The sequence below is a fragment of the Miniopterus natalensis genome, chromosome 7 (genome assembly GCF_054644295.1).
Source record: "Miniopterus natalensis isolate mMinNat1 chromosome 7, mMinNat1.hap1, whole genome shotgun sequence".
Classification (NCBI taxonomy): domain Eukaryota; kingdom Metazoa; phylum Chordata; class Mammalia; order Chiroptera; family Miniopteridae; genus Miniopterus; species Miniopterus natalensis.
This window is the reverse complement of record NC_142087.1, coordinates 62,955,859-62,981,718: the sequence shown is the minus strand read 5'-3', so window position 1 is coordinate 62,981,718 and position 25,860 is coordinate 62,955,859. Positions and strand designations below refer to the sequence as shown.

The following is a 25,860-nucleotide window of genomic DNA, read 5'->3' as shown; positions in this document are numbered from 1 at the left end:
ACAGGCGCCCCTGAATCTTCGCAGATTTTCCCAAATGCCTGCGCCTGGCCGAGAATGTTTTCATTCCCTCCCTCTCCAAGGGCATGGTTTCCGGAGATCAGCCGGTGGGCTAGGCACCCATGGGACTAGCTCGCGCCCTCAGGACTCGGTCCAGGGAACCGAGACGACCATCTAATTTCTTTCTTTCTTTGTTTGTTTCAGGCTACATAAACTTAGCAGTAAATGAAAATGAGTATTTTACTGAACTGCAATTGAAAGAAGAAGCATTATAGGAGAGAAAAGACAAAATTATTTTAAAAGATTAATTTAAAAAGAAGAAACATTATTTTGTGGCTGAAAAGCTGAACCAGCAATTCAGGAAATGGAATCCAAATCTAGAAACGTACCATATACAAAATCCGAAGTGGGTGGATTACAAATGATTAAGGAATGTTAATTTACAGTAAATTGTGGCCTTAAGATGGTATGCACAATAGTTGTGCTTTCGTTATTGTTACATGACAGTGACTGACTAGGCACTGATTTTTTTCTGTGCTCTATGTATTCTAGTGTTCTATGTTCGCCCCCACTTTAGAATGAGAGTAGCAAAGTGTAATTCTTAATTGGCTTTAAGATATTAACTACCACCTTGCTTTTGGCTGGAAATACAATAGTGGTCTCCACCTGTGCAGAGGGCCCCTCCCAGCTTCCCTGGGATCCGGATTCTCAGGGCCTGATTACCTGCACTTCTGATCCACACATCCTGACTTTGGTCCAATGTGACCCTTGACTCAGACTCTTGGTTTTTATTGTGCCCAGCCATTCATATCATTGCACTGCCAGCCCAACTGGTCTGCACCCCCCCACCCCAGAGTACCCTAAGTCTAAAGCCTGGTTTCTCCCCAGTGCAATAAGATTTTATTAATAGGTTTATCATCACTGGTTGGGTAGGCTGACAAGGCAGGCTCTCTCAGCCTTGTCTTTACTGTAAAATGAGGACAATACCTGCTGTTCCATTAACCTATGAGATATTTGTGAGGCTCAAACATTTTACGTGTGAAAATACCTTGCAAATTACTGTAAAGAACTACAAAAATACAAAAGGTGGACTTGTGATGATTTACATTACCAAGATTAACCTAGGGGTGGCCACAAAATTTAATAACCTTCCCACAAAATGCCCACTAACCTTTCTCGTGCTTTTAGACTGATTACAGGATATAAATAGCCAAGGCCAAATGGAATGTTATTATATCTTCGACTTCACTTCGGGTAAAGGATGCTTTTTTCTGCTGTTCTGATGAACCCTAGAGGAAGAGGGCGAGGTCCGCAGGAGACCTGACCAGGGCGTGGTGAGGTCCGCGCAGACTCAGCTCCTCCGCTCCCAGAGGAAGTCCCGGGTGCCGGCGTCTGCGGTCACCATGGTGACGAGACCAACTTCCGTCCTACCCACCTGCCTGTTGCCCCGCGAGGCTCACCATGGCAACCAGACATCCGGGTCTGGGAAGCTGGTTCTGCAGGTCTCCACCGTTAGGGAAACGGGGCGGACGCCGCCCCCATCCCGAGGGGACTCGAAAATGTACAGCCAGCGGTTTGGCATCGTACAGCGGGAGGTTAAGGGCCCCACTCCCAAAGTGGTGATTGTGGTAAGCACGGGATGTGTGCGGGCCTCTACCGCTTTCTGCATCCTCGCGCACTCTAGCCTAGCTGAGCCCAACCTGGCCTCTAGCTGGGGCTCCCTCAAGGGGAACAGGTGCCGGATACGACGGGGTTGAATTTTGAAAGGAAGGATAATTTCTCTTCCGTATGCCGTCCCTTCCAACTCCCATACTCCCCCACCCCCACCCCGCGTCAGTTACGATATTTAGATTCTGTATTTGGCGAATCACTAGTTGGGATCTTGAGGGTTTCCAGCCTCCAAGACACCAGAAGGAGGTTGTCCCTTGAAATGTGTGGAGTGCGTGTCACGGGAAGGGCGGTGGGCCAGGCAGCAGGAAATCAGGTCTAGGCTGGCGGTGATTTGGCTGTGTGATCTTGGTCTGGTCCTACACCCCTAGGAGAATTGTCTGTGGAAGGGGTGTTGGGCTGTGAGGGTTTGTGAGTGGTTATAGAGCCCTTCCTGTGTGAACTCAACTGTAACAGAAGTGTCCCTGCAGGCCCAAATGGTAATAGGACAGTTTGTTGCCTGGAAGGCTGGGGTGGTCATAGGAAGCTGGGGGAATGCTGCCTGCTGCAGAATTTGATGGCTGCTTCTCAGAACCCCAGGCACTTGGTGCATGCACTGGTATTTTAACAGGCTTGAAAACTTCCATGTGTAATTAGGCAGTTATAAGGATCCTGCTGCATGCACAGCACTGTGGGAGATACAGGTGTGAATACAATGACCCTGGGAGGTTTACCCTTCAATAGAAGTCTGATCCTTGCCTTCAAGTTGCTTATTACCTAATAGCAGAAACAACTTGCTCATTCATAAAATCATTAAAGGTTAACAGTAGATAATGATATGCTATAGTCTGTGATGACACTTTATGAAAGAAAGATCAGGGATAATGAATGATACAGTTTTATGTTCCATGGTGCACATAGCAATTATCAGTCAATTTATAGACCTGTTCCCTTTTTTCTAAGTCCAAGGACTATAGGATTTGGTCTGGAAGTCAGTACACTGAGTTTTTGCAGACTGTAGGGTTCAAGGTAAATAATTACAGATACTTCATGAGGGACAGAAACTTACCTACTTTGGGTTTGATATCAGAACACGGAACTCAGGGCCTGGTGCCCATTGGTCATGTGCCATTACTTTTGCTGGGAACCAGTAAGGATTTCTGTTCCACCAAATTATCACCAAACCAAAGAAGCAAACATATTTAATGCTTTGAGCTTATAGAAAAATAAAAAGGAAATGATGAGAGTCGGTGCATCTCAGATGTCAGAGTGTGATAAGAAATGTGGATGTTAGAGATTGCAGAGTTGTGGAGGGAGAAGAGTAAAAGCCATCAGAGCTGAGACTTGGATGCTAAACAACTCCATCAGAAAAAAGCAATAAGAGATGTAATGTCTGAAGTAATGGAAAAGCGAAATGAGCCACTATTTGGTGAGTGCCTCCTAGGAATCCAGTTATTTACTTCTCAAAATAGTTTTTTAGGAGGACATTTATTTTGATCACGGGTAGAGAGGTAGAGGCCAGAATCAAACCTAGGATATAAGACATTGTTCTTTAAGCTGTAAACTGTAATGCTAGAAACTATAATGTGAGATGTTACAGTAACAAAAGCCTTCAGTGACCTTGAAAATACAAGGTAGTTACAAAATTCTGTGTTCTCCTGCCTTTAGCATGGTTTAGAACCCAATGTGCACACATGGCTTTTGAACACTTGAAATATGCCTATAGTCACATGTTGAGATGATAATATTTTGGATATATTGGTTAAATAAAAATATACTATTAAAATTAATTTCCCTTGTTTCTTTTTACTTTTTAATTTTAATTTTATTTTTTCAATTATAGTTTACATTCAATATTATTTTGTATTAGTTTCAAGTGTCTTTTTACTTTTATAAAAAATCTTTTTTTAAAAAATATTTATTTATTTATTTATTTATTTGTTTGTTTTTATTTTTTTATTGATTTCAGAGAGAGGAAGAGAGAGGGAGAGAGATAGAAACATCAATGATGAGAGAGTCATTGATCGGCTGCTTCCTGCACGCCCCCTACTGGGGATTGAACCCTGATCTCCTGGTTCATGGGTTGACACCATTGAGCCACACTGGCTGGGCCTCTTTCTACTTTTTTAAATGCAGCTTGTATTTCTGTTAAACAGTGCCAGTTTTAACTAATGACAAGACTGTTCATGGATTGGCATCATCTTGTTAGAGAACTCCAGGTCATACCTTATTCACCCAGACAATAGGTCCTTCCTGACTCCAGAGTCCTGCATAGGATGCCCCAAGCCTTAAAGGACTTCCTGACCCCCTGGCTACTGCTCAGGCTTCTTCTCACCACCCTCTAACCCCATTCCCCTCTTCAGTCAAAATGTACCTCAGAGCCTGATTCTTGCCCGGATAACTCAATTGATTCCTGATGACCTTGGTGCTTGGTTCCTGTTCTTAGCCCGTATGTATGTCTTCTGGGAACTTGACTTCCTATGTGTATCCTGTCCAAGGTGCAGTCTTGACCCTGCTCTGTTTTGTTGTCACTGAATCTGCTTTTGCAAAATGCCTTATATATTAGGGAACAGTAATTTGTTAACTGGCTCCAGACTCTAAATAATTCTGATATGGATTAGCTACTTCCCGTGTTATAACCCCCCAGTATCATGTTCTGTCTCCAACTCATCTCAGCCCTGCCTTATCTTGTTCAGCTAAATCTAGGTAGCACCTTATGTGTACCCTGAACCCTTGATCTTTTCATCAAGCTGTCTCCAGATGTTGATTTTCTTCCTCCAGGAGACTCTTTTACCAAGACTCAACCCTATATTTTGGTAATTCTGACAATGATGTTCTAAGTGTAAATGATCAGGTTGACTCTGCCATATGAGTTAAGAGTTTTGTTACTGTGAATCAGCACCCCAGATTCTCATGATTCACATAAGGTTGATTTGATAAAACTGGCTGGAAATACAAAGCTCAAGACCATGGATTTAATGGTGGCCCTAGAAGGAGCGGAAATTGTTATCAAGCCTACCCAGAAACATTGTCTTTTCTTTCTGTCTTTCCTTCATATTGAGAACCTGACAGCGGTAGGCATTATGTTCAATGCTAGGAATACAGAATTGAAAAATATATAGTCCATGTGATTTTATTAAATGTATTAATATGTATTCAAAATGGTGCATGCATTTCCAACTTTTTAGTGGATGTTTGTAAAGTGAACATATTTACAGAAATTCAAGTTACCCAAAATGTCAGGAGCACAGCCCTTGCATTAAACTTCTGGGCACAATAGAAATAGAAATAAAGTTCTACCACCAGTTTTGCTTTCCTGTTTTACTTTTCCTTCCTTTCCTCCTCTCTCCCTCCCTTTCTTCTTTTCTTCTTTTCTTCTTTCTCACAACTCATTTTATATACATCCTATATACAGTTGACCCTTGAACAACATGGATTTGAACTGTAGGTCCACTCATACATGGATTTTTTTTCAATAAATACCTGTACTATTTTTGATTCATATTGGGAGTCCAGAGATGCAAAGAGCTGACTGTATGCATTGATCTACCTTATTTTATATATATGTATATTTTTAAATATATCTTTATTGATTTCAGAGAGAGGGAAGGAGAGGGAGAGAGAGAGCTAGAAACATCAATGATGAGAGAGTCATTGATTGGCTGCAGCCCGCAACCCGGGCATGTACCCTGACTGGGAATCGAACCCTGATCGCTTGGATCCTAGGTCAACGCTTAACTGCTGAGCCACGCCCGGCCGGGCTATTTTTTACATTTTTTATAGGGGACTAGCATTTAAAGATTTTGGTATGGGAGGGGTGGGTCCTGGAACCAATCCTCTGTGGATACCCAGGAACAATTTAAGTTTTGGGGGAGTCAAAAGTTATATGTGGATTTTTGACTGGGGGTGGGTGCCCCTAACTTGTTTTATTGAAGGGCCCACTGTACTTAGATAGTAGCCAGTACTCTCTTTTAATAAAATTTTAAAAATTGATTTTTGAGAGAGAGGAAGGGAGAGAGGGAGGGAGGGAAAGAGAATTGTTTCATTTATTTTTGCATTCTTTGGTTGCTATAGCTCCTGACTGGAGATCAAACCTGCAACCTCAGCATATTGGGATGTTGCTCTAACCATGAGGTACCTGGCCAGGGCTAGATAGTAGTCTCTTTTAATTGAAAGTATTTTGATGGTGGTAACTATATTGTCTGCTCCTGAAAAACAGTGGGATACTGAGTAGCAAGATCAAGGTCAGGAGTTGGAAGACTTCTAATTCTTGTTCTATCCAGGTCTGCTGTAACTATTTGAAGCACCTTGGGCAAATCACTTAATATCTCTGATGTGACTAGATAATCTCTAGAGTCCTATTCAAGTATTTTACTTTATAATTCCATGAACTTTTACTTAAACAGCACTTGAGAAATATTTGAGACTAATTTGATGACATCTTAGGTATAGGTTTAAAGAATCAAACAAATTACACCTTAGCCACTTAAACTTATATAGTACCAAGTTTTATTTAGTATGAGTATTGTTGGAGGTCATGATAACTGAAAATATGCTATTGATTTTGGATCTATCAAAAGTGATAGTTGTTATTTGTTTTCAGAGACCCAAGCCTCCCAAAGGCCAAAGGGCTGAGCAAAAACTGGAAAGAATCTTACGTGAACATCAGAAACATCATGCTATTTTGGATTCCATTAAGTCAGTAGAGAGGGATCGCTTGAAAGCTGACTGGTACCAGCATAATGACCGCAAATTTGTGGATAGCCTTGTGAAAGCAAGAACCAAGGATGCCATGCAAGGGTTTATCACCAACACTGAAGAAAGACGAAATAAGTAAGGCTCACAAACCTGATGACCCAGACTGTGAAATAGTCCTAAAACGACAACCTGAGACTGACCAGTCAAAAAAATCAAGTGGATTTTATACTAAAAATCATGGTCAAGATATTCATATTCTTGCCAAATCAGTAACTATTGCTTATTTATATTTTTACTTGTAATTACCTACATTATCATGATTGCAAAAAAATAATTGTTTTATACTTTACTTTAATTAAAATCTCATTTTTTCTTTTTTAAAAAAATGTCTTTATTGATTTCAGAGAGAAAGGGAGAAGGAAAGAGAGAGATAGAAACATCAATATCAATGAGAGTCATTGATCAGCTGCCTCCTTCAGCTGTGCCCTACTGGGTATTGAGACCGCAACCCAGGCATGTGCTCTGACTGGGAATCGAACCGAAATCTCCTGGATCATAGGTCGATGTTTGACCACTGAGCAACAGCGGTTGGGCTGCTCATTTGTTCTTTTGTGGAAGATATGCATTGCATATCTCATCTGTATGTGATCAAATAAAATATGGCACAGATCAGTCTCTTTATTGCTTTAAATGACAACTAGTTTTATTTTATGGAAGACTGCAATGATCTTTTCCTTTTTACCGTATTTATGGTTAAATATTTACTTCTGAAATAAAATTAAACAGAAATCAGTTAGTAAAATGGTGTGTGGGTTATCACAGTTTTAATTATTATTATTATTATTATTATTTGTCATTTTGTTTCAGGCTCCGTGAACTTTTAGCATCAGAAGAAAATGAGTATTTTACTGAAATGCAATTGAAAGAAGAAACAGTTGAGGAAAAAAAAGATAGAATGAAAGATAAAACCAGATTATTAAAGGAGAAGAAAGAAAAAGAGAGACAGGATTTTGTGGCTGAAAAGCTAGACCAGCAATTCAGGTAATGATGTCAGAAAAACACACATGCAGAATCTGTGTATTAGAAAAGATTTAGGAAGGCTAATTTCCAGTAAAGTGTAGCCTTAGGGGAGTGTATAGACAGCAGTTTTGGTAATTGTATACACATCGTTGTATTATGCAGGCACTGATGGTTTTTTGTTTTGTTTTGTGTTAACATGGTTTATTCTCAACCAGTTTCAAGTATACAATACAGTATTACTACCTATAGTCACCATATGGTGCAGTAGATCCCAGAACTCACTCATTCATCTTATAACTGAAAGTTTGTGTTCTTTATCTCTCTCCATTTCCCTTACCCCCATCCCTGGGAACCAGCATTCTAATCTCTGTTTCTATATGATCAACTTAAAAAAAATTTTTTTTTAGATTCCACAGCTAAGTGAGATCATACAGTATTTGTTTTTCTCTGTCTGGTTTATTTCACTTAATATAATGTCCTCCAGGTTTATTCATGTTGTCTCAAATGGCAGGATTTCTTTCTTTTTTATGCTGATTAATAATCCATCATATAGCCCTTGCCAAGTAGCTCAGTTGTTTAGAGCATTGTCCCAATATGCTAAGGTTGCAGATCCAATCTCCAGTCACAACACAATACAAGAAGCAACCAATGAATGCATCAATAAGTGGAACAACAAATCGATGTTTCTCTCTCTTTCTCTCTCTCCCTTTCTCCCTCTCCCTCCCTGTCTTTCTAAAAATCAATCAATAAATTTTTTTTAAAGATTCCATGATACATATATATCCATTCACACATCAGTGGACACTTAGGTTATTTCCATATCTTGGTCATTGTGAATTATATTGCAGTAAACATGGGAGTGGAGATACTAATTTTTTTCCTTTGGATATATACCCAGAAGTGGAATTGCTGGATCATATGGTATTTTTATTTTTATTTTTGATATGTTTTTATTAATTTTTAGAAAGAGGGGAGGGGAGAAGGAGAGAGACAAAAGAAACATTGATGTGAGAGAGAAACATCGATTGGCTGCCTCCTGCATGTCCCCTACTGGGGACAGTGCTCACAACCTGGGCATGTGCCCTGACTGGGAATTGAACCCTCAGCCCTTTGGTGCATGGGACTATGCTCAACCAACTGAGCCACACCAGCCAGGGCTTATTTTTAATTTTTTGAAAAGCCTCCATACTGTTTTTCATAATGGTTGTTCCAAATTACATTCCCACCAACAGTGTATAAGTTTCCTTTTTCCTATTGCCAACATTTGTGATCCCTTGTCATTTTGATAACAGCCATCCTAACCAGTGTGAGGTGATATCTCATTGTGGTTTTGATTGGCATTTTTTAGGTGATTAGTGATGTTGAATACCTTTTCATCACTTGTTGGCTCTTTGTATGTCTTCTTGGAAAAAAAAATTCTATTCAGGACCTTTGTTCAATTTTTAATTGGATTATTTTGGGTTTTTTGCTATTCAGTTGTATAAATTCCTTATATACACGGGTGGGTAGGTTTACAGTTGTGGATACACGACTTTATTCTTGTATTATTTATTCTTATATATATTTTCATAAGAACTGTAAGCCTACTTTTGCCCATCCCTGTATTTTACATATTAACCCCTTATCTAATAGATGGTTTTTAAATATTTTCTCCCATTCTGTAGGTTGCCTTTTCATTTTGTTGATGGCTTCTTATGCTGTCCAGAAGCTTTTAAGTTTGTAGTCCCACTCATTTTTACTTTTGTTGCTTGTGCCTTTGGTGTCATATCTGAAAAAATCATTGTCAAGATCAACGTCAAGGAGCTTTTCTCCTATATTTTCTTCTATGTGTTTCACAGTTTCAGGCCTTATGTTTAAGTCTTTAATCCACTTTGAGTTAATTTTTTTAAATTGATTTTTAGAGAGAGGAAGGGAGAGGGGGAGAGAGAGAAAAAATTGATGTGGCTGCCTCCTGCACACCCCCTATTGGTGATTGAGTGTGAAACCTGGGTATGTACCCTGACTGAGATCAAACCAGTAGCCCTTTGTACAGGATGATGCCCAACCAACTGAGCCATACCAACATGGGCATTTTGAGTTAGTTTTTGTAAATGGTATATATAGGAGTCCAATTTCATTTTTTTGCATGTGGATATCCAGTTTTCCCAAGATTATTTATTGAAGAAACTGTCCTTTTCCCATTGTGTGTTTTTGGCCTTCTTGTAGACCATAAATGTGTGGGTGTATTTCTGGGCTTTCTATTCTGTTCCATTTATCTGTATTTAGTTTAGTACCATACTGTTTTGATTACTATAGCTTTGTTATATAGGGTTTTTTAAATTAAATTTTTAAAATTAAATTTATTGTATTATTAATAGGATCATTATAGGTTTCAGGTGTAGATTTCTATGATACAAGATCTGTATATTGTTCTGTTTGCCTACCACCCAAAGCCAAATCTTCTGTCACCATAAGCCTCCAGCTTTCTTCTTTCTTAAGAGTGTTTTGATTATTTGGGGTCCTTTGAGGTTTCATCTGAATTTTAGGATTGTTTTTTTATTTCTTTGAAAAATGCCATTTTGATAAGGATTGCCTTGAATCTATAGATCACTTTGGGTAGTACAGACATTTTAACAATATTAAGTCTTTCAATCCAAGGATAAAGGCATATATTTCCATTTATTTGTATCTTCATTTTTTTCACCAGTGTCTTACAGTTTTCAGTGTACAGATCTTTAACCTTCAGTTAAATTTATTCCTAAGTATGTTATTATTTTGATGCTATTGCAAATGGGATTGTTTTATAAATTTATCTTTCAGATAGTTCGTTTTTAGTGTATAGAAATGCAGCTGATTTTTGTGTGTTGATTTCATATCCTGCAACTTAACTGAATCATTGATTACTTCTAACAGTTTTTGTTGTTGGAGTCTTTAGGATTTTCTATATATAAGATCATATCATCTGCAAACAGAAAATTTCTCTTCTTGCTTTCCATTTTGGATGCCTTTTATTTATTTTCCTTGCCTAATTGCTCTAGACAGAACTTCCAGTACTACGTTGAAAATGTGGCAAGCATGGACATTCTTGTTCCTGATTTTAGAGGAAAAGCCTTCAACTTTCCACTGTTGAACATAATGTTCACTGTGGACCTGCCATATATGGCCTTGTTGTATTGAGCTACATTCCTTCTATGCCTAATTTGTTGAAAGTTTTTTTTATCATGAATGTGTCAAATGCCTTTTCTACATCTGTTTAGATGATCATATAATTTTATCCTTCAGTCTGTTAATGTGGTGATTCACATTTATTGATTTGCATATGTTGAATCATTCTTGAATCCCAGGGGTGAATCCCACTTGATCATGGTGTATGAGCCTTTTAATGTGCTATCAGTTTGCTAATAGTTTATTGAGAATTTTTGCATCTGTGTTTATCAGAGATACTGGCCTGTGGTTTTCTTTTTTTGTAGCGTCCATGTCTGGCTTTGGTGCCAGGGTAATGCTGGCCTTGTAAAATGAGTTAGGAAGTGTTCTCTCTTATTCAGTTTTTTTGGAAGTGTTTGAGAAGGATTGGTATTATTATTGACTGGCTTAACCAAAAATGAATGTCACTTAGGCTATCAGGCCACCAAGTATGAGTGGGACAGGTTGTATATTGTGTTACTCTAGATAGGAACAGATTGGTACAAGATAAAATAAAATGTAAACTCTGAGTTTAAAGTATGGTAGACTACAGAAGGAATACAAGAGTTCAATTTTCGCAGTGCAAGAAATTTGAATTGGTGAGAAATCCAAAGGTCAACAGATGTGAGAAAGGAGCAAAACCAAGCATGTGGAGGGATCAAGACATGGTTCAGAGACAAAGCTTTTGCCATGTCCTCTCTCTCTGCTATGAAGTTGCTATTAATCATACAGTCTGCCTTACATCTTCCTAGTAGAGGCCCAAAGGAGAAGTAAGCTATTGCAGTGAATAGTGCATACAAATTGCAGATATACCTGCTAACAAAGTAAATTAAACTGCTAAAACTCAAGAGAATGGGAAGTTTCAGGGCTTGGGATGCTGCTAAAGAAGGGTAGTGAAGAAAACCAGAGCAGTAAAGCATGTGACCGGAAGGGACTTGCCATTCCTCTTCTTGAAGGTGGGTAACTTGAGTTCCACAGATAATTTTACTAGGTTTTCAAGCTTGTAGTAACCAAGACAGGATTAGACTTGGATTTTCTGGCCTTTCTGAAGTTTAGCCTTACCACCTGTCCTCGGTAGGACTTGGACACTCCCTATTGGCTGCTGGAGGAGATGCTGTGAGGGACAAAGGGGACACTAGCAAATGAATTTCAATGAGCCATTCATATATTTCCCTAAAGGTTGGTGATGTTGAACAACTGTTCATGTGCTTATTTGGCATCTGTATATCATTCCCTTTGGTGAAATGTCTCTTCATATCTTTTGCCCATTTTCTAATTGGATTAGCTATTACGTTTTGAGAGTTCTTTATGTATTCTGGATGAGTCTTCTGTGTAGGATATGTGGTTTGGAAATACTTTTTCCTAGTCTGTAGCTTGTTTTTTCATTCTCTTAACAGGGTGTTTCATAGAGAAAAAAATTTTAATTTTGATGAAATCCAATTTATCAGTATTTCTTTTATGGAGCATGCTTTTGGGTCATTGTGATTTTCTTTTTAAGTGCCCTATATTTATACACAATGAGTGATTGGACCCTAGATTAAGGTAGACAGTTTTGGCTTTGTTTTGTTCTGGGTTTGTTTTTGTTTTTTAAATATGTTTTTATTTATTTCAGAGAGAGGAAGGGAGAAAGAGATAGAAACATCAATGATGAGAGAGAGTCATTGATCAGCTCCCTCTACTGGAGATTGAGCCTGAAACCTGGGCCTGGGCCCTGACCAGGAATCGAACCGTGACCTCCTGATTCATAGGTTGACGATCAACGACTGAGCCACACTGGCCGGGCTTGTTTTGGGGTATTTTTGTTAAACAAATACCCTAGGGTGCATGGTCAGAACACTTGAGGGCAGTTTTGTCTCTGTCGATTACTGTCCAGGCATTGTTCTAAGCACTTTACATGTATGGACTCTTACAATGAGGTACCAAAGAACCTAAACTCCAGGGCCAGCCTGACAGGTTTTCACTCCCAGCTCTACCACATATGAAATGTATGAGCTTACCTATGATGCTTAACTGCTCTGTACGTACTCTTTCTTATCTGTAAATTGGAGATAATAATAATGAAAATGAACTTGCAATAATGTTCACTGCAACATCGGTTGTTATGAAGATTATGAGTCCATACATTCAAAGTGCTTAGAACAATGCCTGGCAAATAAAAAGGTTAGTAAGTGTTGCTAATAATATTACTACTACTGGCTCTGTGGCTTGGGGAGACACTTAGGCTCCCTGAGCTTCAATTGCTTTAACTCTAAAATGGGGATAATTCTTGCTGCTACATCTAAGTTATAAGATACTTGTCAGGATGAAGTAAGATTTTATGTGTGCAAGTACCATGTAAAGCACTCACAGACAGAAAGTTTTCCTTCTTATCAATGATTATTATCATTAAAATAGAGGCATTGACTACTTTTGCCATGAGAGTTTAGACTTCATTCTTTCTTTCAGTCTTAGCAATTAACATTTCATCCAAAGTTCTTTGTTGAGCCCATTTTCAAACTTCAGCTTCTTGGTGCTGAATTTGATTTAGAAACCAGGGCGATGATGTTTATAAACACTGCCTTCAGTCAGAGGTTCTCGCAACTTGGCTGTAGCCAGAACCTCCTGAGGTGCTCTGGAAAGCTGCAGAGGCCTGTGTCCTACCCGCAGATGTTCTGATGTAACTGGTCTGGTCCTGGAGTAGGGGAGGGAAGAAGGGAGGAATAGGATTTTTAAAATGTCCCTAACTAATTCTAAACTGTAGACATTGTTGAGTGTCACAGGCTCAGTGAAGAGCTTCTAAAGAAATTTGAATGACCAAGGCTGAAAGAAAGGGTGAGGCCTAAACACCTGTGGAGAGAGCATCTCCTCTTGAGCGGTAATATCAGTCCAGGTTGCAAAGGCAGCTCTGGCCAGACCCCTTCAGTGGACAGGTGCCCTGCCAGGAGTCCAGGGGCAACAGGGAAGCTTCACCGTGATATGCTGACTCTGCCCTTGGGTCTTTCCTTGGATGTGCATGTGGGGTCTCTCCCTACCAAAGCCTAATCCACTTGTAATACTGCAGGGACCCACCTCTCCTCTATGTCCTCCACAGCAATAATCATAGTTACCATTTATTGAGCCCCTATTATTTGCAAGGCATTCACATCCATTATCTCTGATCCTTACCAAAACTGTAAAAGACATTTATTTTACAGATAAAAAAAAACAGGCTCAGAGAGGTCAAGTTTTTTTTTTTTTTTTTTAAATACCCTTTTTTAAAAAAAAAATATCTTTATTGATTTCAGAGAGAGGAAAGGAGAGAGAGAGAAATAGAAACATCAATGATGAGAGAGTCATTGATCATCTGCCTAGCCCGCAACCCTGGCATGTGCCCTGACCGGGAATCAAACCCCGATCGCCTGGATCCCAGGTCGACACTCAACCACTGAGCTATGCCCGGTCAGGCAGAGAGGTCAGGTTTTTGAAGGTCACACAGGAAATGTCAAAACTAGGATTCAAGCCTGGTCTGTCTGACCCAGTGCCTATATTTTGTCTGTGACATCATGGTGCCTGCCTCCCTGCTGCTCCCTCACATGTTTTCTCTGCTCATATGGCCTACATCCAGATCTTTTACTTTTTCTACTTTAGGATCTGACTGTACAGATATGTGTCTAAATAGAGCAGTGTTTCATGAAAGACATGGTTTTGTCTTTTTAAAATTCTCCCTTCAGGGAATGCTGTGAGGAGCTCCGTATTGAATTGTTTTCTACCCATCAGAAAAAGGTGTGCGAGGAGCGTAAAGCACAGATTGCATTTAATGAGGAGCTGAAAAGGCAAAAACTGGTAGAAGAGCAGATGTTCTCCAAGCTCTGGGAGGAAGACCGATTAGCCAAGGAAAAGCGAGAAGCAAAAGAGGCGAGCAGACAGAAAGAGCTCATGGAGAACACACGCCTGGGACTGAATGCCCAGATCACTGAAATCAAGGCGCAAAGGCAGGCAGCGCAGCAGCTGAAGGAAGAGGAGGCACGCTTTTTGGTGGGCCTTTTAAAATGCTTGTCATGGGATGATCAACTCAGTGGGTATAGGACACAGTTTGCAGACCTGTTACTGTATAGTTTGCCTAATGACCTGGGCTGGTTCACAGGACAACACGGTCAGAGCCTTGGATTTCAAGTCCCAGCTAATAGTGCCATCCCATTGCATAGGGCAAGTTCACTACGGTGACTCAATTTCTTTATCTGAAAAATGAGGCAAAAGGCAGTGGTCTTTTTTGGGGGGATGAAATGGGATTATCTTTGGCAGTCCTGTGGAAGGCTAGTGACTATTTGGCAACATCCCCTGTTCTTTGATATGTAAATTGACAGTTTCTAAATCCTCTGAAGAAGTGCTATACAACAGCTACCATGGCCCTCTGGCCACCAGCATCAATAATCTTGTTCCAGCAAGATTGCTGCCCCTACTGAAGCAATTTTCAACCAGTGTGCCACAAGAATTTTTAAAACATGCAACACCTGACTATTTAGTCCGGGCTGACTTCTTTTCCCTTAGATTGTCAAATAAAACAATGACAACAGCCAACACAATAGCCTCCGTTGTGAATGAATCAAAATTATACCATCATTGTCTAACTTATTTGATATTTAAATCAGAATCCAAATATAGTTGTTATAAGTCTCTTTTAGAAACAATGTATTATTCACTTGAGATTGAAAGGGGTGTGATAAATTCATTACATTGGCACAATAGGTGTAAGATTAGAACAATCCTAGCGAAACCAAAACATGGCAAACTACTTTTAGGTCTCTTAATCTTGAACAGTTTCCCCCCACCCCATCCCTTCCTATTTTATAGTCTGGATTTGGCTGATTACTCCCTTCTGATGTGGTCAAGCTTACTTTAAAAAAGTATGGCTTTCATCCTTGATACCCTTCGCTTTTCCTTAGATACTGCAGAGTATTTTCACTTATCAAATTTGACCCTTACAATTCAGCTGGATTTACTGCTCATGGCATTAGTGGAAAAGTCTAATATATATAACTCCCCTCTTACAAACCAGTAATCACGGCTGTTATGAATCTCAGTTAAGTCAAATTGGGATTTGTATCCCATCCTCACTATTGCTGTGTCATCTTCTGTCACAGCTGGGCAAGTGCTTGTTTCTCCAGGAGAGTTCAGCTGCCTCTGGCAGGAGGACTAATGCCTCAGTTATACCGCACCCAAATTTTCTACCAAACCCGCAATGCCCAACTGCAGTGGTGCCCCAGTTAAAACAGCTTGATTGGCCAGGCAATCAAGCCAGCCTGATAGCTAAGAAAATGAGAAGAATGGGAGAATTTAAAGAACAAAATGCTTAAAATTTAGTTTTGTGCCCTAACTGGTTTGGCTCAGTGGTTAGAACTTCGGCCCTCTGACTAAAGGGTCCTGGGTTCGATTCTGGCCAAGGGCACGTACTTCTGTTGCGGGCTCGATCCCTGGCCCTGGTCAGGATTTGCATGTGGGAGGCAACCAATCAATGTGTCTCCCTCACATCGAGGTTTCTCTCCCCCTCTCTCTCTTTCTCCCTTCCACTCTCTCTGAAAAGCTGTGGCAAAAATATCCTTGGGTGAGAATTAAAAAAAAAAATTTAGTTTTGTGTATTTAGCTGATGTGCACATTTCCATTTTTGGACTCCTATTGCTGTTTAATAATGTACCCAAATCTAGATGTGTAGATGTGCATAGAGGAGTAAAGTCTAGAAGGCCAGTACACTGAAATGTTGAGAGTGGTGCTGAGTGATGGGTACTAGGTTTAAAGATGATTGCTCTTTATATGTTTCTGCATTTTGAACTTGACAACTATTTATAAATACACGTAGAGCAATTTCACAAAACCTTACTGCTGACTCGGCAATAAAAAGGCGAGTTTTATTTCTTATAGTTCCTCTGAATCCAGGTGTATGTATGAAATGCATTAATTTGTTTTGTCCAACTGTACTGAGGCATTATCTTCATTATTCTTCTACCTTAGGAAGATGACAAAGCTCAGGTGAAACTTGAGAATGAGCGGGACAAGCTAAAGAAACAGAAGACAAAACAGGAAATGAGGACCACTTTGCAAAAAGCCCTCCAAGAGAAGATAGAACGCATTCAGCAGGAATACAGAGAAGAGCAGGACTTGAACATGAAGCTCGTGCAAAGGGCCCTGCAAGACTTAAAGGAAGAGGCTGATAAAAAGAAGCAAAGAAAAGTAAGACATGTATTCAGCGTCTAACATGCTAGATGAGATTCCATGTCGAGCTCTCAATCTTGCAGGAGTCAGCCACATGCAGAATGAATCATAACAGTGCTACTAAGTGTGGCAAAAGCATCAGCTGGGAGAATGTTAGAAATAAAAATTCACAGTCTCCAGAATCAGAATCTATAAATCCAGATCCTGGCAGGGGCAAGAAATCTGTGTTTTAACAAGTTCCCCCAGGTTATTCAATTGGTCACTGAATTTTGAGAACTCCTAGTCTATCACATGGTGTTAGCAGTGTGATAGCAGGATGGGATCTCAGGAAGAGGAGGGATTAAGTATGCCTGGAAGTTGTTGGGGAGGACATCACTGCTAAAGTTTTGAGTTGGACTTTGAAGAATATGTAAAGTTTTGTCAGGCAAGGGGAGTAGAGAAAAGCATTCCCAGTATTCACTTAGCTGTCTATTCCTTTGAAATCTGTATTGAACTCTTAAAGGTTTCATACTTTTCCTATAGTACTATTTTTTTGTAGACTATTTCTAAGAGCAGTTTAGGTTCACTACAAAATTGAGCAGAAGATACAGAAATTTTTCATAGCCTCCTTCCCCCACAAGTACAAAGCCTCCCCCATTATCAGCATCCCTCCCCGCCCCACAGGGTGGTACATTTGTTACAATTAACTAACCTACATTGATATCATTATCACCCAAAGTCCATAGTTTACATAAGTCCTCTCTTGGTGTTATGCATTCTATGTGTTTGGACAAATGTATAATGACATGTATCCACCATGACAGTATCATACAGAGTAGTTTCACTGGGCTAAAACTATCTCCACAGTTTTGTCTTTTCCAGAATGTCATATAGTTGGAATCATAAAGAAGGTAGCCTTTTTATTGACTTTTTTCTTTTTTTTTTTTTTTTTTTAGAGAGAGAGAGAAAAACATCAATTTGTTGTTCCACTTATTTATGCATTCATTGGTTGTTTCTTTATGTGCCCTGACCGGGGATCAAACCTTGGTGTATTGGGACAATGCTCTAACCAACTGAGCTACCTGACCATGGCCACATAGCCTTCTTAGATTGGCTTAGTTCACTAACTAATATGCATTTAAATTTCCTCCATATCTTTCACCTGTGTCAAAAATCAATTGACAGTAAATGTGAGGGTTTATTTCTGGACTTTCAGTTCTATGCCATTAATCTATATGTGCATCCTTATGCTATGTCACATGTTTATATGTCTTCTTCACTGTAGCTTTGTAGTAAGTTTGAAATCAGGAAATGTGAATCCTATAACTGTTCTTTTTCAAATTGTTTTGACTATTCTGGCTCCCTTCCATTTCCATATGAATTTAGGATCAGTTTATTGATTTCTGCAAAGAAGACAATGGGATTTTGATGGAGATTGTTTAGAATCTCTAGCCCAATTTGAGGACAGTTGCCATTTTAACAATATTGTCTACTGATCCATGAACATAGGATGTCTTTTCATTATTTTAGGTCTTCTTTAATTTATTTCAATAACATTTCTTAGTTTTAAGAGTATAAGTTTTGCTCTTCTCTTGTTCAATTATTCCTAAGTAAGAATGAAACTATGTATATAAGCCCTTGTGATAGTGCAGCTACACCCTCACACTTTGCTAGTCCTACCTCAGATTATGATTTTCTCAAAAGAGATCAGATCAGAGATTGGATGGAACAGCACAAATATAAAACCATGAAATATGGAGAAGTAAACTGAAATGTCTTTGTTATAAAGCCCAGTACACAACCTTAGCTGTACATTAAAATCACCTAGAGAACTTAAAAACTATCCATTAGCCCAGCCAGTGTGGTTCAGTGGTTGAGTGTTGACTCATAAGCCAAGAGGTCACTGGATTGATTCCAGTCAGGGCACATGCCTGGGTTGTGGACTCTATCCCCAGTAGGGGAACCGCAGGAGGCAACTGATCCATGTTTCTCTCTTGTCAATATTTCTATTTGTCTATCCCTCACCCTTTCTCTCTCTCTAAAATCAGTAAAAACACATTTAAAAACAAAATAAAACAAAACTATCCATTAGATAGAAATCTCTGGAGGTGAGAAACAGTCCTTAGTACTTTTTAAAGCTCCCCAGGTGGGCATGGCTTGGCAGCATGAGTGCCCTCTCTCTTCTCCCTTCTCCCTTCTCTCTTCCTTCTCCCCCCTCACCTGTGCTTTTCTCATCCCCTTTCCCCTCCGGCACATTTTCCTGGTCTCTCTCTTTCTCATAAGCTCCAAAACTCCAAGGGCCCTTCTTTTGCCTCTGTAACATGCTTCCTGTGCCCATTTCTTCTACGGCTAGCTTCTATCTCTGTGATTTTTCTTAGCCAGAACTCAAGTAAAGAAGGGAAGAAAAAAAAGAAAAGAAAAGAAAAAAGAAAAAAGAGAAGAAAAGAAAAGAAAAGAAAAGAAAAGGGGAGGGGAGGGGAGGGGAGGGGAGGGGAGGGGAGGGGAGGGGAGGGGAGGGGAGGGGAGGGGAGAAGAAAAGCTCCTTAGGTTATTTCAAAGGATAGCTAAGATTGAGAATTGCTGTTATAAAGTATCAGATGACTGACGCATCTTCTAGGCAGAGACAATGCTTAATATTAGTGACTTATTTTATTTACCAGGCTAAGATTTCATCTACCTAAATTAAAATAAGTGAAAATAAAGCTGTATAACAAATTATTTGGAAACTGCTTTAAAAAACACTTTTTGGTATAGTGTTGAATTAACTTATTCAACAATGTATTTTAAAACATTTCAAAGAGGTACAAAGAATAGCACAGAGAACCCCATGTGTCCCTTACCTAGCTTCAACAACCATCAGCTAGTGGCCATTCCTGTTTCATCTATGCCCCTACCCAATTCCCCCACACCCCTAAACATTTTGAAGTAAACCTTCAATATAACATTTCATCTATAAAATTTCAGTAGTAGTTCTAAAACATTGAAACTGTAGCTCTAAAAGATTGTTTTAAAATATCCTCAGTATCATCACACCTAATGTTTTAACAACATGCGGTAATTTTTATATTGTGTAGGAAGATATGGTAAGAGAACAGAAGACGTATTATCAGTATTTGGCACAGCGGCGTGAGGAAGAAAATGCTCAGGAGAAAGAACTGGACCGGCTATTAGAGGAAGAGAAGGCAAAGAAGATGGTGGAGAAGGAGAAGCAGCTGAGGCTTGAGAAGGAGGCAAGGAAACGCCTCGTGGACGAGGTCATGTGTACAAGAAAGCTTCAAGTTCAAGAAAAGCGTAAGGAAATGAATTATAACTATATTTCAGTTGGGCCTTAATTCAGTGTAAGTAACAACCAGAATATTTAGTAAGTAGGTGTTATGTGTAAACTACGATGAGGAATATAGAAAGGATTAAGGTGAGATCCCTGCTTTGCAGACCTTAACTAATTGTGACCACATACAATATGAAGAGATGAAGAGCTTCATGTCCCACAGACTCTGAGCAGTCATAGGGGAGATATTCTCAAGGCTAAAGGAACAGCATGTCCTTTGAATGGCCTGTGTGCCTTAGTGATTATCAAGGAGAGTGAGAAGGCAGGGCAAAGACATGCACCCCCCCCTTTACCTGTCCCTCTCTTTCCTTCAGGCACCTTGGTGCCTCCCTACCTGCAAACCGCTTGGGTAGTTTTCTCTGCCTATGATGCTTTTGATCTTGAGAAATTCTGGACATCCTTCAAGGCAGCTCAAATGTCTCACTCCTCGAGAGGCCCCCTGTGTCACCCTACCTACAGTAAACCCTCTTTCCGGGGCTCTCACTGCATCTCGCTCATGTCTTAGCCCACCATTGTGTTCCCTGAGCTTCAAACAGTGCTTGGTTACAAAAGAAAGTATTTGTAGAGGGGTAGAACTGACACCTTCAGATTCACATCATTCCATGTCCAGCCCAGTGGACCGGAGAGGCAGTAGGTGGACAGACTCACTGTTAGGGTGCTGTTGGGCTTCACACTAGTTGTCTTTGCAAGAGAAAGCTCATCTTGGTTCCATCGATTAATTCTCTACTCCACATATTACAACAGCAGTTGAAAATTGTTGAGTTAGTATTAGATGGAGTTTTAGGAAAATGAGAAGAAAGCTTATAAACTAAAAATATTTCTGTATTCACCAATGATAATTGTTTCAGAATATATTGACAAAACATACAAAGTTTAAGTATTTGGGACCACTTATAGACAAGGGCGCAAAATCAGCCATAATTCCACCAACTCAGGAATAGCTACTAATCACAACTTCATGTCTTTCCCTCCAATATTTTTACTATGTATATAATTAACCCTCACAAGTAAGGGTCATGTTGTATGTATTGTATTATAGCCTGGATTTTCCACTTATTATAAACATTTTCCAGGTTATTTTTTCTTCAATTATAAGATTTGTAATGCTGCCTAGAAATCCATTATTAAAATGAACCATAATTTATTTGACCTTCAGATTGTTTTGAATCTTTTTACCACTACTTTAGCATTGCAGGTTACCATGATTAAGTGACAGATGATTGTATTACATTTGTCCTAAAAGCTCTGTAAAGTTTTTTTTGGCTTATATATGATTGTTTAAGATAATTTCCTATAAGTGGATCTGGGAAGATATGTACATTTCAGGTATATATTGCCTGGTTGTATTTATTCTTATGTGAACTCTGTTTGTTTTCTTTGTCATTTTTTTTCTACAGGGATGCTTCAATTTATCTTATTTAATTTATAAAAGCTTTTAATTTATACTAAGACTTTTTTCAATATTTATTTTGTAATAAATAAAATCTCTCATTAACATAAAGGGTAATAGAACTATTTGTCCTCAAGAAGAGAACAGTGAGAACTGTTCTATGGTAATCTGGTTTGAAAAAGGCTGATCGTAGACTCTCAAAAAAAAATTTTAAGAGAAAACCTGTGTAGATCACAGCACTTATGAACCTAAACTCTGTTCTTTCCTTAGCAGAGATGACTACTTCTACCTTATTGATCTAAGATCTAGCCTAGTGATTCTGAGCTCTGCCTTTCTAAAAATAATATGGCATTGATTCCCAGAAAGATGTTAGCAAGTCTTGTCTGAGAAAAGTCAGCAAAAATTACTTTCATCTTTCATAGTGCAACGAAAAGCGAAAGAACAGGAAGAGCGGGCTCTGGAACAGGAACACATACACGAAGGCCTCAATGAGCTTAACTGTCAGGAGAAGGAGAATTTTGCAAGGTATGATTTTGTTTTCTTTATTATTATTTACTACCTAAACAAAACAGCAACAAAAAAAGGAGATTTGGAACATAGAGGACCATGTGCCGTAATTCTTGCATTACTGACATTATTTGACATCCATACAGTCATGTGCTATGTAGTGTTTCTGCCAACAACAGACTGCGTATGTGATGGTAGTCCCATGAGACTATAACAGCTGGAAGACTCCTATCACCTAGTGTTGTCAGAGCTCTCTTAATGGAGTAGCATAGCTCACTCAAATATTTGTGTGATGCAGGTGTAAATGGACCTACTGAGCTGCCAATAGGAGAAACGTACTGTATTCCGTGTTTTTACTGTAACTTTTCTCTTTAGATATGTTTGGATACACAAACTCCAGGCTTATAGCCTAGGTGTATAATAGACTACACCACCACCTAGGTTTGTATAAATGCACTCTGTGATGTTCGCACAACTTCCAGGCATACTTAATCCCATATTAAAAATGTGGCTTATAGATTGTAAAACGGTGCAACCGCTATGGATAACAGTATGAAATTTCCTCAAAAAATTAATAATAGAACTGTCATATTATTGACATAAGAAATGTCCAAATCTGTAGAGAATTTAAGAGTTTATTTGAGCCCAAACTGAGACAGTTGCCGGAAGCAATATCTCAAATGCTCCAGAGAATGATAGTTTCACAGTTTCTTTCATGCATTTGGAATAAAGGAGAGAAGATAAGGAAGGTTACCTGAGGGTGAGAGACAGCAAGGATTACAGGATATTTAACAAGATTATGAGGGTGGTTACACTTATTTTCAAAAGTGTGTTTGACCTGTGTGCCTAGGCCTTGACTACCCACCATGACCTGCTCATTGAGGAATTTATGATCAGATCACTCCATGTGGTTACTTTCCATAGAACTCCTTTTTTGTCTACATATGACCCAGCAATCTCACTTCTGGGTATATGTCCAAAACAATAAAAGCAAGGCCTTGAAGCGATATTTGCACGGCCATGTTCATAGCAGCACCATTCACAATAGCCAAGAGGTGGATACAATCCAAATGTCTGTTAGCAGATGAATAGATGAACAAAATGTGACATATGTATACAATGGAATATTATTATGCCTTAAAAAGGAAGGACATTCTGACACATGCTACTATAACATGGATGAACCTTGAGGACATTATGCTAAGTGAAATAAGCCAGTGACTAAAGCATGGTGTGATTCTACTTATATGAGATACCTAGAATAGTTAAATTCATAGAGACAGCAAATAGGATGGTGGTCACCAGGGGCTGGGGGGGAGGGAAAAAGGTGAGTTTTAGTTGTTTGATGGGTATAGAGTTTCAGATCTGCGAGATGAAAAAGTCCTGGAGATCTATTTCACAACAATGTGAATATACTTAACACTACTAAACTGTACACTGAAAAATGGTTAAGATGGTAAATTTTACGTTATGTGTTTTTTACCACAATAAAAAAATCACAGTATAAATTTAAAAAATTTTAAATCTCACCTGAGGATATGTTCTCACTGATTTTTAGAGAGAGAGAAAGGGAGGGAGAAACATCGATCAGTTGCCTCTTGTATGCACCCCGACCGGGGACCAGGCACCGAACCTGCAACTTGGGCATGCGCCCTGACCGGGAATTGAACCCGAGACCTTTTGGTATATGGGACAATGCTCCTACCAACTTAGCCACATTGGCCAGGGCTCACAGTATAAATTTAAAATGTGGCTTATATATTTAAAATGTTGCTTGTCTATGGAAGAAATTGTCTAGTTAATACTGAACAGAATGAAGCAAACTTACCCACCTAGTCACCAGCAATATGATACCACTTCAGGCTTTCCCTGTAGGGACTTGGCCCTTTGATAGACAGCAGAGTGGGAAACTGGCAGACCAGCCTGTTTCCAGTTTTACCAGGCCTTGGAGAGGAGTGAGAGAGGATGGAAAGAGGCCAAGACTCTCTCCACTTGGCAGTAAATATTTTGATATTTTTCCTCCCTAAAATCAATATTTGTTCTAAAATTATCTTAATTATTATGTATTGAACACATTATTGAATTTGACATGTTTCTTCCCCACTCACCCCAATTTTAATGCAAATTTTAATTTGACTTCATCAATTACATTTTAATTGTAATGCCCTAAATAAATCCAAACGCTTACTTTTATAATTTTATACTTTGACATTTCTAATACTGTAGACGCTCCGGTTTAGCCCAGGAACACCAGAAGCAACTTCAGATGCAAATATCCTACCAACAGCGGGCCCGGGAAGCACAGAAGGAAGAGGAACGCCAAGAGCTGGAAGCAGGGATAGCAGCAAACAAGATTCACCAGGACAAGATCCAGGAGCTCCTGTCCGCCCATCGAGTGCAGCTGCAAAATGTCCATCCCATGCGGAGGGCATGCCCTATTAAGCTTCCACCATAGTTCCATAAACATCAGTTTCTTTTTCAGTCTTTTAATATTTTTAACTACAATATGCTTATATGTTCCTTTGAATTCTCAGATAAACTTCCTTTTTCTCTGAGTTTGCATAATGATACATAATTGTGTTCCTTTTTTAAATTTCACAGACTTACAAATCTGAATGATCTACTTCATATCAGTTATTTTCCTCACCTTGCTGACTTTATCCCATCTACTGCCTAAAATGCTAACCCTGTTTTGTGGGGGATTTAGGCCTGGGAATCTTGAGCATGCTGTAAAATATGTACATTTACTGGTTTTAAAAAAAGGTAGAAGTGAACATGCTCATATTCCTAACATTCAACATTTTAATTATTTCCACTTCTTTGAGTTTCCTTCCAGGGAACTCTCTCAGGGATGTTCATATGAAAACTCATTTTTGCATTGTAAACACTGCCATATTGCTTCACATATATTTCCAAAGTATAATAGCTACATAGCACTCTACTGAAGTGTAGTGTACTATAATTTATTAAACATTGGCCTTTGTTTCAAATTTGTTACTACTATAAATTACACTGTAACAACACTATTCATTTGAATTATTTCCTTAGGATCAATTAATTCCCTCGAGTGGGATTTCTGAGTCAAAAGGGATGAACATTTTTATACTTTGCTTTCAAGTGTCAATTTGCAAAAGCAGTTTTTAGAGATGTAGACTTTTTAGAGAAATGTTTTTGGGGTCAATTGGTATTCTCCCTGCAGATTTAAAATTTATTTAAGCAAATTGTCTGCTAGGCTCTCTGAGAGTTTTGGGTTTTAGTTTTTATTCTAATAATATGGTGTATTACATTAATTTATTTGCAGGTTCTAAACTAACTTTGCATATGTAGGATAAATGCCATTTGGTCATGCTTTATATTTTTTTTATATGTTGCTGTATTTCATATATATATGTGTGTGTGTGTGTGTATATATATGTGTGTATATATATTATATATTATATATACACACATATATATATCTCCACTATGTTGATCTTGGTCTATTATATATCTTGGAACTAGGCCTATTGTGATGACTTTGTCTGGGTTTGATATCGGTATACTATTGGCCATATAAAGGTGTTTCCTCCCCTTTTATTTTATAAGAGAGTTTGGGAAGGATTGATATTATTTCTTGCTTAAATGTTTGATAGAACTGATCAGGTATGCTACCTAGACTTTCTTTGTAGGAAGATTATTTTTATTCCTAATTTAATATTTTTACCAATATAGGTCTATTCTGTTATAGTTCTTGAGTCAATTTTGGCAATTTGTGTTTTTCTAGAAATTTGTTCACTTCATCTAAGTTATCTAATTTAAACACATAAAGTAGTTCATAAAATTTTCTTATAATTATTTTAACTTCTAAGAGGTATAGCGTAATGTACCTCTTTCATTCTTTTTGTAAACTTGGGTTATTTTGGTGACTAGAAAATAACTGAAAAGTATGCCTGTCCAACCAATGTCCTTCCCTACCCCCAATTTAGTA

General features: G+C 38.8%; 1 protein-coding gene across 1 annotated transcript; it reads left to right on the top strand.

Annotated features, from left to right (window-relative positions):
• The first annotated feature begins 570 nt into the window (after positions 1-570).
• CFAP53 (cilia and flagella associated protein 53) lies at positions 571-24,348 on the top strand. Its single transcript, XM_016225084.2, has 8 exons — positions 571-1,625; positions 6,248-6,477; positions 7,210-7,383; positions 14,214-14,517; positions 16,489-16,707; positions 19,743-19,959; positions 21,809-21,911; positions 24,120-24,348. Exons 1-8 carry the CDS (start codon positions 1,401-1,403, stop codon positions 24,346-24,348), a joined length of 1,701 nt encoding a protein of 566 aa, XP_016080570.2. The 5' UTR covers positions 571-1,400.
• The last annotated feature ends 1,512 nt before the right edge of the window (positions 24,349-25,860 follow it).